The sequence below is a fragment of the Entelurus aequoreus genome, linkage group LG25, assembly GCF_033978785.1.
Source record: "Entelurus aequoreus isolate RoL-2023_Sb linkage group LG25, RoL_Eaeq_v1.1, whole genome shotgun sequence".
Taxonomy (NCBI): domain Eukaryota; kingdom Metazoa; phylum Chordata; class Actinopteri; order Syngnathiformes; family Syngnathidae; genus Entelurus; species Entelurus aequoreus.
Window position 1 is genome coordinate 21,907,977 of NC_084755.1, and position 16,480 is coordinate 21,924,456.

At 37.2% G+C, this 16,480-nt stretch overlaps 1 protein-coding gene across 6 annotated transcripts in view; it reads right to left on the bottom strand.

Moving 5' to 3' along the window:
* Window positions 1–7,973: 7,973 nt before the first annotated feature.
* The window catches only part of cabp5b (calcium binding protein 5b), a 35,444-nt gene continuing 26,937 nt past the window's right edge, over window positions 7,974–16,480 (bottom strand). For all 6 annotated transcript variants that reach the window (XM_062036821.1, XM_062036818.1, XM_062036819.1 and 3 more), the window contains 5 exons: window positions 14,810–14,837; window positions 14,580–14,723; window positions 13,375–13,484; window positions 10,405–10,552; window positions 7,974–9,555 (listed from right to left, as the gene is read on the bottom strand). In XM_062036821.1, the coding sequence (XP_061892805.1) occupies window positions 9,527–9,555; window positions 10,405–10,552; window positions 13,375–13,484; window positions 14,580–14,723; window positions 14,810–14,837 (459 nt within the window). In that variant the 3' untranslated portion in view covers window positions 7,974–9,526. The remainder of the gene's footprint in view (window positions 9,556–10,404; window positions 10,553–13,374; window positions 13,485–14,579; window positions 14,724–14,809; window positions 14,838–16,480) is intronic.

Below are 16,480 nucleotides of genomic sequence, written 5' to 3' on the forward strand. Positions count from 1 at the left end.
TGTTTGTGTTTTGGGTGCAGTTATAATGCTTTAGAATGTGTCTTTATTTAGCTACCAGACAAACATGAGTTTAAAATCATGTTCTGCAACATTAATCTCTCATAGCTCATTTTTGGTTACATTTTACAGGCGGTCGATGAGAATTAGTGAGGTGATTTCCTCTTATCTGCCATCTGTTCATGTGAGGGTCCCAGGACGAGGATTACGCAGACAAATCTAATCTAGCCCAGAGTGAGAGATTATTTCTGAGATACTTTATATGTTGTGGGTATGCTGCTTAATGATGTATGGCTTTGTTCCATGCTTTGGAATATGATGAGATTGATGCTCAATGCAACAGTGGATAGATACAGCCATGACGAAAAAAGTGTCATTCTGCACTTTTGAAAGGAACACATTTAACTGTTGTGTATGTTGTCTGTTTATTACATAACAGGATTAAACAGCAGGATTATTTGCATGAACTATATAGTATGTCAATGAAGAATGACAAATAATTAATAATCAGGTCGTCACAGGCAAGCTATCATTTTAAACTAACATCAGGCAAATAAAACATAGCAAGAAAGACAAATGTGGGTGAAACAGTTTGGTCCACTGGAATGTTTACGATTGTGATTATAGTTATTTAATCTCATTCCAACTGTCTCATTGTAAACATTATGACTATATATATACAGTATATATATATATATATAGCTGTATATATATATGTACATATATATTTACTTGATCCCTATCAAATACATACAAGTGTGTTTACGTTGAAATAACACCTGAAACAACCTGCATGTGCATTGTGCACGTACACAGAATACAGGTTTACAACTACATGAGTGTCAACAATGCAAAAGTGAACAATAATAAATAAATAGTACAACTGTTACACAATGTACAGGTGTTTCGTCACCTCATTGCTTTGAAGTGCCGGCTGTCTGCAATTATTTCCCTTATTTGATGGTCAGCTTTTTGTTTGTGGATCCCCGCAAAACAGACTTTAAGTCAAAAACATATTTTGGATTAGAAAGTACAACATTTTCCTTTTTTTTTTACACAAAAATGTGGTTGTTTTTTAATTTTTTTGCGGAAAACCCGTCAAAGTCAACAATTGACAAACGTGTTATGATGAAGCATAACATGCGGAGCATAACCAGTGCAAATATTGCACCATTTTCCATTATGTTTGTGCCCTAAGTTTGAGGTAGCAAAAGTCGATTTTTTCATATGCGCATACACCAAACCCCTCTTTAGTGAAAAATAAAATGTTGTTTTTTTTCAAATTCAAGACAAAGTTATATGTTTTTGGTAACACTTTAGTATGGGGAACATATTCTAAGTAACAAAGACTTTATTTAGAGTTTTTTGGACACTAGGGGAACATATTCTAAGTAACAAAGACTTAATTTAGAGTTATTTGGTAAGGGTAGGGTTAGGGCCAGGATTAGAGGGTTAGAGTTATAATAAGACCGTGCCGAATAAGGCATTAATAAGTACTTAATAATGACTTGTTAAGAGCCAATATGTTACTAATTTGCATGTTAATAAGCAACTAATTAATGGTGAATATGTTCCCCATACTAAAGTGTTACCATGTTTTTTTACTGGTGCACAAAATTAACCGTGCATGAACATCACCTTGTTCAAAGAACAAAACCAACACAGTGCATAAACTCACAACAAATTACACACCTGCAAATCAGTCTGACTTCTGCTGTTGCCGTATCCGTAATACGCCGATACTCATCGTGTTTTTATTTACACGATGAGTCAGGTGTGTTTTGACCTCCGCCGAACCCCTGAGGCCGACTCACCGAACCCCTAGGGTTCGATCGAACCCAGGTTAAGAACCACTGGCATAGAGTATCACGTGATGTCAGTGCAAGATGGCGACACCATATTTTGTCATATTTGTGCCTTAATTTTGAGGTAGCAAAGCATATTTTGAGCAAACAAAAATATATTTTGCAAGCTGTTATATCATATTTAAAAATATACTCAAGTGAAAAATGTAATAGTTTGAGGGAATTTAAATGTACTTTGTTTTTAATAAATGTGTTTGCATGTTTGCTTTTATCCATATTACCCTGCAAAAATGTCACTAATAATAATTAGCACTAATTCCTCTCTACGCATTCATAATATAGCATAGAGTATCAAGTGACGTCTGTGCCATATTGCATTAGGTTTGTGCCTTAATTTTGGGGCAGCAAAAGGTGGATTTTGAGCACACAAAATTTTTTTTTGCAAGCACATATATATTTTGAAAAATAATTGAGAGAATGTAAATGCATTTTGTGTGCCAATATATAATGTTTGCTATTATCCAAATTAACATGAAAAACTTGCACTAGTAATAAATAGCAATAATCACACTGTGTGCATTCATAATACCGCAAATAGTATCACGTGACATCAGTGAAAGATGGCGGACATATGGCGTTATATTAGTGCCTTGACTATGAGGTAGCACACAAAAACATATTTTACAAGCATATATATATTTTCACTTTTTTTTTTTTTTTTTTTTTCAAAAACAAATCTATTTTGTTTTCAGTAAATTTGTTTGAATGTTTACTATTATCCATATTTCAGTGCAAACCATTACACTTATAATAAAGCAATACACTCTACGCATTCACATGACGTCAGTGGAAAATGGCGGTCTCATTTTGCTTTAAGATTTGTGTAGCAAATCATATTTTGCAAGCATGTATATTATATTTTGAAAAAAATCAACTCGACTGAAAAAAGGAAATTGAGCGAATGTATATATAATGTGCCAAAATTGCACTAATAATTATTCATATAATTACATTAGGCTTTTTTCAGATTGGCACACAGCCTTACATTTGTGCCAAAGAGGCAACCAATCAATGAACTGGATACATTACGCTCTGATTGGCTGTTTGCTGTCCAATTATGTCGCTTGTTACATTGCAGACAAATGTACAAAAATACCTTCATAATGTGTATAAGGGTCGTATAACCATAACAAAGCTACTTAGCTGTGGCTGCGGTGCGTCAAATTGTTGTTCTTCATTCATTATTGAATCCATTAGCCGCAAACCAATGTTTTTTTCTTCCTGCCCGTCCACTGACTCGACTTGTTTGGGGGTCGCATAGCCCACGTTCATGAACGTCTCATCCGGTTTTGTAGCAATATGGAAAATAAAAGAGGCTATTGTTTGAAAAAATACTACAATTACTCCACTCAGGAAGCAAGTAGCTAGTCAACAAGAGTTGTGTTCGCTGACTGAGGAAAACACTGCCCTCTAGCGTTTTGGAAGAGAATTGTGAGTCATGTACCACCGCTAACCGCTTGCAGCGCTAGCCTGACAACCAGGCTAAAGGCTAAACTATGTTGGGTAATTTATATCTTTAGTACGAAATTTTTAAAACATTTTTTTTACATTGAATTTAGGTAACTAACTTTTTTGCATTTGAACTTTGTGAACTTAACTATTTATTTTTTTTTACATCAAATTATGCAGACAATTTCCGTAAAAAAAAAATGGTAGCAAAATGCGTGTGTTTAAAAATTCAGTGTATAAAAATAATGAGTGCAGTCAAATTCGCAACCTCATTATACTATTGGCTAAGTTTTATATTCATAAATGTAAGTTTCTCAATACCCGACCTGTTTTTTGTGCCTTTAAAAAAGAATTAGAACTCTACGTTAAAACACTCTCTACCTCTAACAACCAAAAAGCTGTAAAAAGCGATGATGCAGTGTTCCAAATTTAAATTATTTACCGAACTTTGCTATATATATATATATATATATATATTTTTGCATTCTATTTTAGTTACTTTATAGAGTTTACAACCCCTGGCGCTGATTTGTACTGTTTTTGTACTTATTTTGATTATTATTATTTCTCGATTGTTTGTAAATGTTGCAGTTTATAAATAAAGGTTTATAAAATAAAAAAAATAAAATTAAAAAAATATATATATATACTGTATACATATATATATATATTTTTTTTAAATTTATTTTTATTTAAAAAAATAAAAAATAAAAAATAAATATATATATATTAAAATTTTTAAATTTTATAAACCTTTATTTATAAACTGCAACATTTACAAACAATCGAGAAATAATAATAATCAAAATAAGTACAAAAACAGTCCAAATCAGCGCCAGGGGGTTGCAAACTCTATAAAGTAACTAAAATAGAATGCAAAAAAAAAAAAAAATATATATATATATATATATATATATATATATATATATATATATATATATATATATATATATATATATATATATATATATATATATGAGGTGTGAAGTTTGAAGTCACGTGACAAGGGTCTTGCAAAACAGCATTAAAGGCCTTCTGAAATGAATTTTTTTTATTTAAACGGGGATAGCAGATCTATTCTATGTGTCATACTTGATCATTTCGCGATATTGCCATATTTTTGCTGAAAGGATTTAGTATAGAACAACGACGATAAAGATTGCAACTTTTGGTATCTGATAAAAAAAAGGCTTGCACCTACCGGAAGTAGCGTGACGTAGTCAATTGAACATATACGCAAAGTTCCCTATTGTATACAATGATGGCCGCATGAAGTGAGAGAGATTCGGACCGAGAAAGCGACAATTTCCCCATTAATTTGAGCGAGGATGAAAGATTTGTGGATGAGTAAAGTGCAAGTGAAGGACTAGTGGGGAGTTGAAGCTATTCAGATAGGGAAGATGCTGTGAGAGCCGGGGGTGACCTGATATTCAGCTGGGAATGACTACAACAGTAAATAAACACAAGACATATATATACTCTATTAGCCACAACACAACCAGGCTTATATTTAATATGCCACAAATTAATCCTGCATAATAACACCTGCGTGTTTGTTATGCTAGCTCCTAGCTCCTCTGCTAGCTCCTAGCTCCATAGAACACGCCAATACAATTCAAACACCTGATAAACACAAACAATCACTCAGCCCAAAAGACTGTTCACCTAACCCAAGGTTCATAAAGCTTATATATTTTTAAAAAGTTACGTACGTGACGCGCACGTACGGTACGGTACGTGTTATGCTAGCTCCTAGCTCCTCTGCTAGCTCCTAGCTCCATAGAACACGCCAATACAATTCAAACACATGATCAACACACACAATCACTCAGCCCAAAAGACCGTTCACCTAACCCAAGGTTCATAAAGCTTATATATTTTAAAAAAGTTACGTACATACGCAAAAAAAAGCCAAAGCTGCATACTCACAGTAGCACGTCTGCGTCTTTGTCATCCAAATCAAAGTAATCCTGGTAAGAGTCTGTGTTGTCCCAGTTCTCTACAGGCGTCTGTGTATCCAAGTCAAAAGTCCTCCTGGTTAGAGTCTCTGTTATCCGAGTTCTTCCATCTTGACTGCATCTTTCGGGAATGTAAACAAAGAAGCGCCGGCTGTGTACTGTTGTTGCTGACTACGTTCGAAAAATACGTCCATTTCGCACCGACAACTTTCTTCTTTGCTTGCTCGGCTTCCTTCTCCATAATGCAATGAACATGATTGAAACAGATTCACGAACACAGATGTCCAGAATACTGTGGAATTATGAAATGAAAACAGAGCTTTTTCGTATTGGCTTCAATGTGGAAGGCATACCCGTGTTCGCCGGTCTACGTCACGCGCATACGTCATCCTCAGAGGCGTTTCCAACCGGAAGTTTAGCGGCAAATTTAAAATGTCACTTTATAAGTTAACCCGGCCGTATTGGCATGTGTTATAATGTTAAGATTTCATCATTGATATATAAACTATCAGACTGCGTGGTCTGTAGTAGTGGGTTTCAGTAGGCCTTTAAAAAAGGCAGTTACCCGGCCTACCAATGCATAATACAACATAATTAAGATTTCAATGCGGCTCGCTGGACGTTTCCAAACTACAGGTGTGATTCCAATGGCTAGAACCTGCACTTTTGAGTGTCATACGGGTTACTACGGTAACCCTAGTAACTACTACAGCAGCTCAATGCGGAAGAGGCACAAAGCAGAGTGGGCGGGGCTTGTTTACACAGCAACAAGCCTGAGTTAAAGTTAAAGTACCAATGATTGTCACACACACACACTAGGTGTGGTGAAATGTGTCCTCTGCATTTGACCCATCCCCTTGTTCACCCCCTGGGAGGTAAGAGCAGTGGGCAGCAGCAGTTGGCAGCAGCAGTGCCGCGCCCGGGAATAATTTTTTGGTGATTTAACCCCCAATTCCAACCCTTGATGCTGAGTGCCAAGCAGGGAGGTAATGGGTCCCATTTTTTTAGTCTTTGGTATGACTCGGCCGGGGTTTGAACTCACAACCTACCGATCTCAGGGCGGACACTCTAACCACTAGGCCACTGAGTGACGCGAGTGCCAGACAGGTGCAGATTTCTACAACAAAGTTCTGCATTCATCCATCCATTTTCTACCGCTTGTCCCTTTCAGGGTCGCTGGTGCCTAACTCAACTGCATTCGGGCGGAAGGCGTTTACACCCTGGACAAGTCGCTATCTCATCTCAGCAAAGTTCTGCAGAAAAGTGATATATCGAATATGTGGATGGTTTTTTTTACCCTTTGCGTTCATATTTCGATGTGTATGTTGCATCTTCGTCGTTCTTGCTTGAGGCGGGTGCCCCTTCCCCCCTCACCGCTCCATATGTGTCCCTCCCCCAACGGACGACCATCCTTTGATTTGAAAAGATGTCGATCAAGTTTCAAGTGTTCTGCAGTGGAGGATGAGAAACGTTTTTACATTCTCCAAAGTGTAGTGTTTTATTGTTCATACTAAAAATTGTAAATCTGACATTCTGTATTTTCATGTACATTGAGTGTTTTTGGATAAAAACAGAAATTGCATTCCGTTTTTGAGATGGTCTGTTATAACGTTTTTTGTGAGTCATTGAGTGTTTGTACCACCATGTTAGCTTTCATCCTTTTTTGCGGAATCTTGGGATTTTTTTCCCCCACTAATGCATAGTAACCTCCACTGTGTTAATAAAAAGCGATCATAGCACATACAGATTACACGCCTGCTTTAGCTGCCTCTTTGTAGGACCCGTGACACGTGACTTCCAACTTAACACCTCATTGGCGGGTTCTGAGACAGGATCGATTGAGTCAGTCTTAATTTACAGACAGGGTTACTGGTTCAATCCCCACCTTCTACCATCCTAGTCACGTCCGTTGTGTCCTTGGGCAAGACACTTCACCCTTGCTCCTGATGGGTCCTGGTTAGCGCCTTGCATGGCAGCTCCCGCCATCAGTGTGTGAATGTGTGTGTGAATGGGTGAATGTGGAAATACTGTCAAAGCGCTTTGGGCTCCTTAAAAAGGGGTAGAAAAGCGCTATACAAGTACAACCATTTTCCATTTAATTTACCGGAAGTGGGTCTTGAGTTTTCATCATCAAGCTTTATTTATTAAGCGCTTTTCATACATAAAAGAAATGCAAGGCAAAGTGCTTTACAAAGTTAAAACAATACCCCGGTGACCCATATGCCCCATTATCTAATACGTACGCACGGATACAGATACCAAACACACACACAACATACACATGTGTGCAACTATATGGACCAATTATTGCATGGCAGTACAGAGGAGACATGTGAGTAAACACTATCACAGGAGCCATCTTCACCAGGAGGTCATCAGACCATGGCCACCAGGACGTTGACACAAAAGCGCCCCCACAAGAACGGCCTATAACCCCTGAGGCAGATGGCTCATCTGAGGAACGTTGGAAAATAAAAATAATACAACTTGTAAAATAGTAAGAACCATGTGTAGAGATAAAGAATAAAATACAAGTAAGACATATGAAGATTAATAGAAAAAAACCCCCATTATATATATATATATATATATATATATATATATATATATATATATATATATATATATATATATATATATATATATATATATATATATATATATATATATATATATATATATATATACATATATATATATACACACACATATACATACACATACACATTTACTGTACATATATATATAGATAGATATATACACACAGTAAATAAATACATACATAAATAAAACAAAATAAAATCTTGCATAATAGGATAAAAAGTAAAATACAAAATGACTTCAATAAAATAATTAATATCAGGTAAAAGCCAAATCAAAAAGGTGGGTCTTAAGCCTATATGAACGTTCTACGCAGCCCTGAGGTCCTCCGGCAAGCTGTTCCATTATGGCATCATTCCATAATAATGGAAAGATGCCATCCCCTGACTTTGTGTCCTGACTTTGTGAATAATTAGGAGATGAGTGCCAGAGGATCTCAGGGCCCGGGAAGGTTCATATGGTAAAAGCAAATCAGAAAGATAAGGCCCAATACCATAAAAAACATTTATAAACCATAAGAAGAACCTTAAAATTGATCCTGAAACACACAGGGAGCCAATGCAGAGATTTAAAAACTGGTGTAATGTGACGCAGCAAATTTTTCTGCACTGAATTTTTTTTACACTGGATTTTTAAACACTGACTTTTCAAAGGCTGAATTTTTTTACGGGGAATTTTTAAACACATGCATTTTGCTACCCAATTATTTTCACTGAATTGTCAGCATAATTTTATGTTAAAAAAATGTTTACAAAATTCAAATGCGAAAAATACAGGTACCTAATTACATATAAAAGACAAACAGTGATTCTGATTCCCCATTTATTATCAATAATTAGTGGCGAGTACCGAAACATTTTGCAATTGATAATGTGTGAGGCACATTTAGGGCTTAAATCTGGATTACGCTTGTAGTATTTAGTGTGCTAGCTTTCTTCGTAGGGAGGGTTCTGGAGCAGAATCTAATCCATCCATCCATCCATCCATTTTCTACCGCTTATTCCCTTCGGGGCAGTAATAACAAAATTAGTCACTTTTATTGCAACTATTGATCCGAAATCGGAGGAGAATGTCGAGCTAGCAGGAAGGTTTGGAGGGGTAGGAGGAAATCGGCGCGGAATCATGAGGTTAAAAAATAGTGGCAATTATTTGTCAGGTAACATTCGCACATAGCGGGTATGTACTGTATGCGTCTTCTGCACACTAGGTTTTGCATTGACAGTGTCCGTGTAAACAGACAGCGGAGTGTAAATTGCACCGCGGTCAAGTGAGCAGATATTGGGTTTTACGTGGGAAATGACTCATTCCATGCATTTTCTGCATCGTTTTAAACTGCGATTGAATTTTTTCCACTTAAAGCATTGTAGATTTAGTTGAAAAAGTTAAAAGACAAATGGTGAAGTGAAGTTACTTTTCTGAGGACATATCTGAGGAGACGATTGTCCGTGTTACCCATCGTCATACAAAAACAAAACTCTGAAGGGATTCATGGCAAACTAGGTGACATCAAATTAAACTTTCTTGAGAAATATAACCGCATTAAATGTTGTGCATACATTTGTAACACAAATAATTGTTGCAGTAAAAATGACCGATCTCCTGAGAGCAAACCAAGGGTCAAGTTGATTCAAAGACATGCATAGTCCTTTGTTGCCCTCACTTCTGTGACATCATTCTCACAAACTCTGTAAAGACATTGAGCACAATTTGAATTAGTCTCATTTGTTGCAAATTCCTGTCAATTTGTTTTCATATTATGTACAGTCGCCCCTCGTATACCACGATTAATTGGGACTGGACAATAAACGAATGTACTCAAAGTAGGTTTATTAGAAATAAATCAAATATTTTCATTGTTAGAGCATAACGAACTGTTTACAACCTCCTAAATATTTATTTTAACATCATTAGAGACTTCTAAACATGAAATAAAACCAATATAGTCACCTTTCACCAATCTACAAGCTTTGAGTGTGCTCTACTGTAGATTAATTATAATACTCATCCTCCAAGCGCCATTGTTGTCACCAGGCCACGACATTAAAATACTTTGTCACATTCCTCTAAGTTAGAACTTGGATTCCATCTGCTGAAACCACAGGTGTAAGTTTTTCTCCAAAAACTTGGGGCAACTTGACAGTCGCAGCTATGATCATTAGCTGTGTTGTTGGCATTTCGTGTTATCAGCATTGCGTACGCTGAGTTGTCATTCTACACTGCTAAAGCCACAACTGTGTTATTGATGTCGAAGATAAAGTCTATCAAAAAGTTATTCTGCCAAAATTTGGTCAATTTGAGATTTCCATGGTGACGATACAGTAGCGCCAAGATTAGCCACAGTGTTGTTGGCATTATTCACCTTTAACCCGGAAACGAAAGTCCTGATTGGTGAATTGATCGCCGCAACATAATAGAAAAAAGGTCAAATACTGCACTGTAATACATACATTACATAAATAAAACTTTTATTTTAGGTTTTAAAAATTATGTAGCGAGGGACGACCGTATTTCTCGTGTTGCTGTTTGTTTCTCACCCTCAAAGTCGACAGTTCCATCCCCATTGCGGTCAGCTTCCCTCACCACCGCGTCAATTTCCTTCTTGCTGGTTTGCGCGCCGAGCAACTTCACCATGGCGTGCCTCAGCTCATCGGAAGTGATGCAGCCATCGCCGTCAATGTCAAACTGCGAGAAAGAAATCTACAGTTATTACAAAAACTCAGCCGCACAGGTGCTGACGACGAGTAGAGGGCGAGTGACCGCATTGCAACAATTTTTTAAAGTCACTGCATTGGCTCCCAGTCCGCTTCAGAGTGGCTTTTAATGGTATGTTTAGTTTATAAATGTCTTAATGGCGTTGTGTCTTCATATCTATCTGACCAGCTGTTACCATGCTGAGGACCTTTTATTTTTTATCAAATACCAGAACAAAGACTCATCTGCGGAACTCACTGCCGGAGAGCTTCAGGACCGGGGCCAGGCTAAATTGGGGCCCTAAGCATCATTGTTCACACTTTCATTCATGTCAAACACTTTTTATACATTTTCAATGAAATTTCAATTTGATTGCTTTGTACTGAAACATATTCATGGGAAATAAATTGTTCAATAATTTATGTTTTTAGTGCAAAACAACACAAAACAGAATGAAAACTAGTTCTTAGGACAACCTCGACTGAGATTTGATCACTGTAAAATAAAATGACCAGGCCAGCAATAATATTATGCGCCACAGGAGACAACTTTAACTTTTAACTTTAAAAAAAGAACATCTGGAGAAATGTGCCATTACACTCTTATCTATGACGAGGCGGTAAATGTGGTACTATTTGATAAGAAGCGCCCTTAATTGACATTTTACATGTGCTTCTTCAGGCCCTCACAGATTGTGGGGCCCTACGCACAGCGCATGTTTTGCTTATAGGGATTGGAGACTGTTGATACTATTAGGCACACCTTTTTATTTATTTTACTGATCATTTTAAAACTTTTTTGGTTCTTGATTTAAAAAAAAAAAAGTTTTCCATTTTATCATCATATCTAGTGTTCTTACCATTACAATATTTTTATTTATATTTTATTTTATCTTTACATACAATTTTAAGATATTTTCAATATTTTTTCAATTAAAAATGATTTTATTTAATTTATTATCAAACGACGCAGCCTATCAGGAGGCTTCTTAATGTTGCTTTGTATCTAAACGTGCTGCATAGCTTTTCCTATGCTTTTTGTGCACGTCGCTGCTGCACTGTTTTTTTGGCGTTTTCCCTAATCAAGGGGTTTTTACCTGCACTTCGCCTGCTCTCTCTGCATCCTGGAGACCAGGGGCCGTACTTATCAAGCTTCTTAGAGTGCCATTTTACACTTAAGTCCTGAGAATTTGCGAAATTTAGTCCTACTCTCAAACTTAAGAATAAAAGCTTTTTATCAACGTTCTTAAGTCTAAGAATCACTCCTACTCTCCACGATATTTAAGAGACCTTCAGAGGTGTCTTAAGTGGTTAGGAGTTGCCAGCAGGGGATGGCACTGAGGCGAGAGAGACGTGCGCGAACGTTCAGGGAACGGAACAATGTTTTTTTTTTTTTTGATGACGAGCAGCTGATCAAACGGTATCGTTTAGACAGAGCGGATATTATTTTTGTCACAGATTTAATACTTTTCGATTCCTTGTTGATTTCTGCATGTGTCTGCAGTGGGCTAGTATATATAGAGCCACCCACACCAGTTTCAAATTAGTTGCCTAATTAATGAATTGGAAAGAAAATGTTATGACAGTAGCGTATGTGTGTGGCCGTGAGGTGAGTGACGTCAGTGAGTGTGTGGGCGATAGAAGAGAGGGAGCGGTAGCGTGAGTGCCGGCGGGGACTAGTTTGTTTTGTATTATTTTGTAGTTTATTGTCAAAATATACACTCCCATTGTCCACTTAAATATTTCCAAGATATTTCTTTATTCTTAGACAACGGATTCCCCTGGGGCCGTACTTATCAAGCTTCTTAGAATTACTCCTAAGAAGTCTGCTAAGAGTTGACTTAAGAGTAAATAAATTCTTCGCTGAAAGCTGCACTTAAAAGTTAGTTATCAAGCGTCTTACTCACACTTTCAGCGAAGTGTAGGACTGAATCTTAAGTGTCACACTCAGAGCTGAATTACGACATTACTATGTGCCGTAAACGGAATTTTAGGTGACGTCATTTCTGTGTCCATAGAAATGACCAATCACGGAAGGGAATTCGTTGTCTAAGAATAAAGAAATATCTTGGAAATATTTAAGTGGACAATGGGAGTGTATATTTTGACAATAAACTGCAAAATAATACAAAACAAACTAGTCCCCGCCGGCACTCACGCTACCGCTCCCTCTCTTCTATCGCCCACACACTCACTGACGTCACTCACCTCACGGCCACACACATACGCTACTGTCATAACATTTTCTTTCCAATTCATTAATTAGGCAACTAATTTGAAACTGGTGTGGGTGGCTCTATATATACTAGCCCACTGCAGATATATGCAGAAATCAACAAGGAATGGAAAAGTATTAAATCTGTGACAAAAATAATATCCGCTCTGTCTAAACGATACCGTTTGATCAGCTGCTCGTCATCAAAAAACAACAACATTGTTCCGTTCCCTGAACGTTCGCGCACGTCTCTCTCGCCTCAGTGCCATCCCCTGCTGGCAACTCCTAACCACTGAAGACACCTCTGAAGGTCTCTTAAATATCGTGGAGAGTAGGAGTGATTCTTAGACTTAAGAACGTTGATAAAAAGCTTTTATTCTTAAGTTTGAGAGTAGGACTAAATTTCGCAAATTCTCAGGACTTAAGTGTAAAATGGCACTCTAAGAAGCTTGATAAGTACGGCCCCAGGTCAACACTGACCGTAACAGCTAAACAAATAAAGTTTTGATTGAATGTAGACAGGGTAACTCTGCCACTCGCGATCACAATAATTTAAACCGTAAATCACCAACAACAGGAAACATGGAGACTTAGCTCACCTCTCTGAAAGCTTCTTTGAGTTCTTTTAGACCAATCATGCCTGCCGTTTCAGCCAAGAGCTTGGGGGTCATCAGTTCCTGAAAGTCCTCAAAGTCCACTCGTCCTCCCACTGTCATGATAAATGTTTGGGATGGATAAACTACCAGCTAGTAATTAAAATACACAGAAAATAATGTGAAAGATATTACATTTGCTCGTAAAGCTCCAATTAACACCTCTATTGGAAATAACCAATCCCCAATTAGCTTTGGATCAAACAGCTTTGGCTGTAGACAACCTCCTGGTGTAGTTTTTATTACCACTACAGGATGGAAGTACAGTAGCTGCATTAAAAGTATGATGACTGGTCGACATCCAGCAGCCTTATTTACCTTTTCATGCGCTTTAAAACTGTTACACTTGCCATACTTTTGTTCACAATCAACTCATCAGCGCTGTTAATGCTAGCTAATACAACATTGGTTCTGTTGTTGCTGCCGTAAAATATGAATATGTGGTCAAGGCCTTCACGTTCCCTTGCACTCCAAATGTATTATTTGGGTAAAAATAATAAATTGGAATTAACACCCTCTCTTCATTGTTGCCTGCTTCCAAAAAACAATTACAGCATTTATGTTAGGGACTCTTGTTATGTCAGTTGATGATGGCAACATACAGAAATTTTTTTTACATTAATATAAGCTTTTCTTAATCACATTGCTTCTGTATATTATTATGAACAGTTATTAGTAACTTCAAAAATATTATTGTATTTCAGTATATGATCGAAAAATGTCAAATAAGTCAACCGTACCACCTTAATCTTTGGCTATATCTGACAATATTAAATTAAATATACAGTAAATATTCCTTTATACCGACAATTTTCAGCACTGTTTCACATAAAAATATTGTCTCACTCCGACAAAAAGCGATTTATAATCGAATCGTTTTTTTTCTGCGTAACAGATGAGCGATCATATGCAAACGAGAGCATCAAAGCGTGTAAAACACATTTCCTGCACACCCTACTTTACATAAACTTAGTTTTAGTCATGCATCCATTTTTAGTTCTATGTCATCAGAAAAAAAACTAATTACGTTTTTTCCTACTGCACCCATAAAACATAAGTAAATATTCCAACATATAACAAAATAAAACACAAATAATGATATTAGCAATTGCATTAGATGTATTACCGGTACTCCAGTCGACATTACTTACAGTTCATGTTGATGTTCTGGCTGAGTTGTATCAGTTCCATTTCGGTTGGCATGTAACCCATGGTCCTCATCAGGTTACCCAAGTCTTTACAGGTTATGAAGCCATCTTTGTCTTTATCAAACTCCACAAAAGCCTCACGTAACTCTAGAGGGCATGCAGGTATAAGGCCAGAGTATAAAAATTGCCCATTTTTGTTAATCATGAGAGACAGGATATGAAAAATGGATTACCTTCTACCTCCTCGTGGGTGAGGGTTCTCTGCAAAACATTAAAGGTGGATGTTGAAAATGAAAAGCAAGGTTTAAGGCGTTTTCATAGTAAACAATTTTACAGTAGGGCTATTTAACAAGCGGCCCGGGGGCCACCATACACCACACCGGCCCCCCGAATTCAGGTAAAAACTTAGTAGACAAAAATGTTTGCAGAAAACTTCTAACACTTGAGTGGTCCTTGTCACGGCGGGGTCGCATTTTACTGCGTGGATTGTTCTCCCAGGATGCAGAGGGAAGTCCGGAGGCAAGGTGCAGGTAGGGAAATGATTTATTGTCCATAAGTCATGCAACGTACCAACAAAGAAAACAAACATGCCGATAGCACGGGAAGCTAAGGAAAAAGGTCAGTGCGAAAGCTTAGCATATCAACAGGCATAGGAATCAAACAATGTAGTAACTGTCGCGTGGAAGCAAATACGAAAACCAGACTGAGTGTGGCGAAAAGCAGGGAATAAGTAGCTCTCTGATTAGTGCCCAGGAGCAGGTGAGCGTCCCAAACACTAATCAGAGGCAGGTGGAAACAATCTGCAGTCATGGCAACTAAAACACAAACCCAGGAGTGCTCAAAACAGGAACTGAGGGAGTCAAAAACTAAACAAACACGATCCGAACAGCGGATCATGACAGTCCTGTTGTATAGACAAACTTGGGCCACTGTAAACACTTTGGCAGATCCTTGCATTAACATTTTAACCTTGCGAGCATACATAGAACGCTGGTGTCCAAACTTGTGATTTACATAACTGAGGCATTCCTCAAAGCACCCATTTAAGTCCTTTCCTTTCTATCGTAATGTGCTTTATGTAACTAAGGTTATGCTTGTTTACTTCAGACGCAGTCAGTCATTTTTTCCACTTCTTTTGTGGTGTTCCTCAAGGTTCAATTTTAGGTCCTCTCTTTTTCGTCATTGGGGATATTCAACTGAACATTGTGAGAGACTCAAATTTTTGCAGCAGAGTGTTAAAAAACACTAGAGCATGGCTGTAACTACCATTGAGGACACTGAGGTCATGTCCTCTGTATTTTTTTTAAGTGACAAAACTGTACATCACCATAGGGTACATCATTCTCTCTCAATATACAATCCTTGGTCATTCACAGCGTGCTACAACTCCAGACATGGTAATGCAATAAAGTCCACTTTTACTTTAAACTAGTGTTTTCCCGATAGCAATATTTTGGTACCATTTTTGGCTTTATTTTAACAAAAAATATTTGAATACATTAAACATATATTTCTTATTGCAGGTTTGTCCTTAAATAAAATAGTGAACATACAAGACAACTTGTCTTTTATTAGTAAGTAAACAAACAAAGGCTCCTAATTAGTCTGCTGACATATGCAGTAACATATTGTGTCATTTTCCATTCTATTATTTTGTCAACACTATTAAGGACAAGCGGCAGAAAATGAATTATTAATCTACTTGTTCATTTACTGTTAATGTCTGCTTATTTTCTCTTTTAACATGTTCTATCTACACTTCTGTTAAAATGTAATAATAATTTATTCTTCTGTTGTTTGGATGCTTTACATTAGTTTTGGATGATACCACAAATTTAGGTATCGATCCGATACCAAGTAGTTACAGGATCATACATTGATCATATTCAAAGTCCTCATGTGTC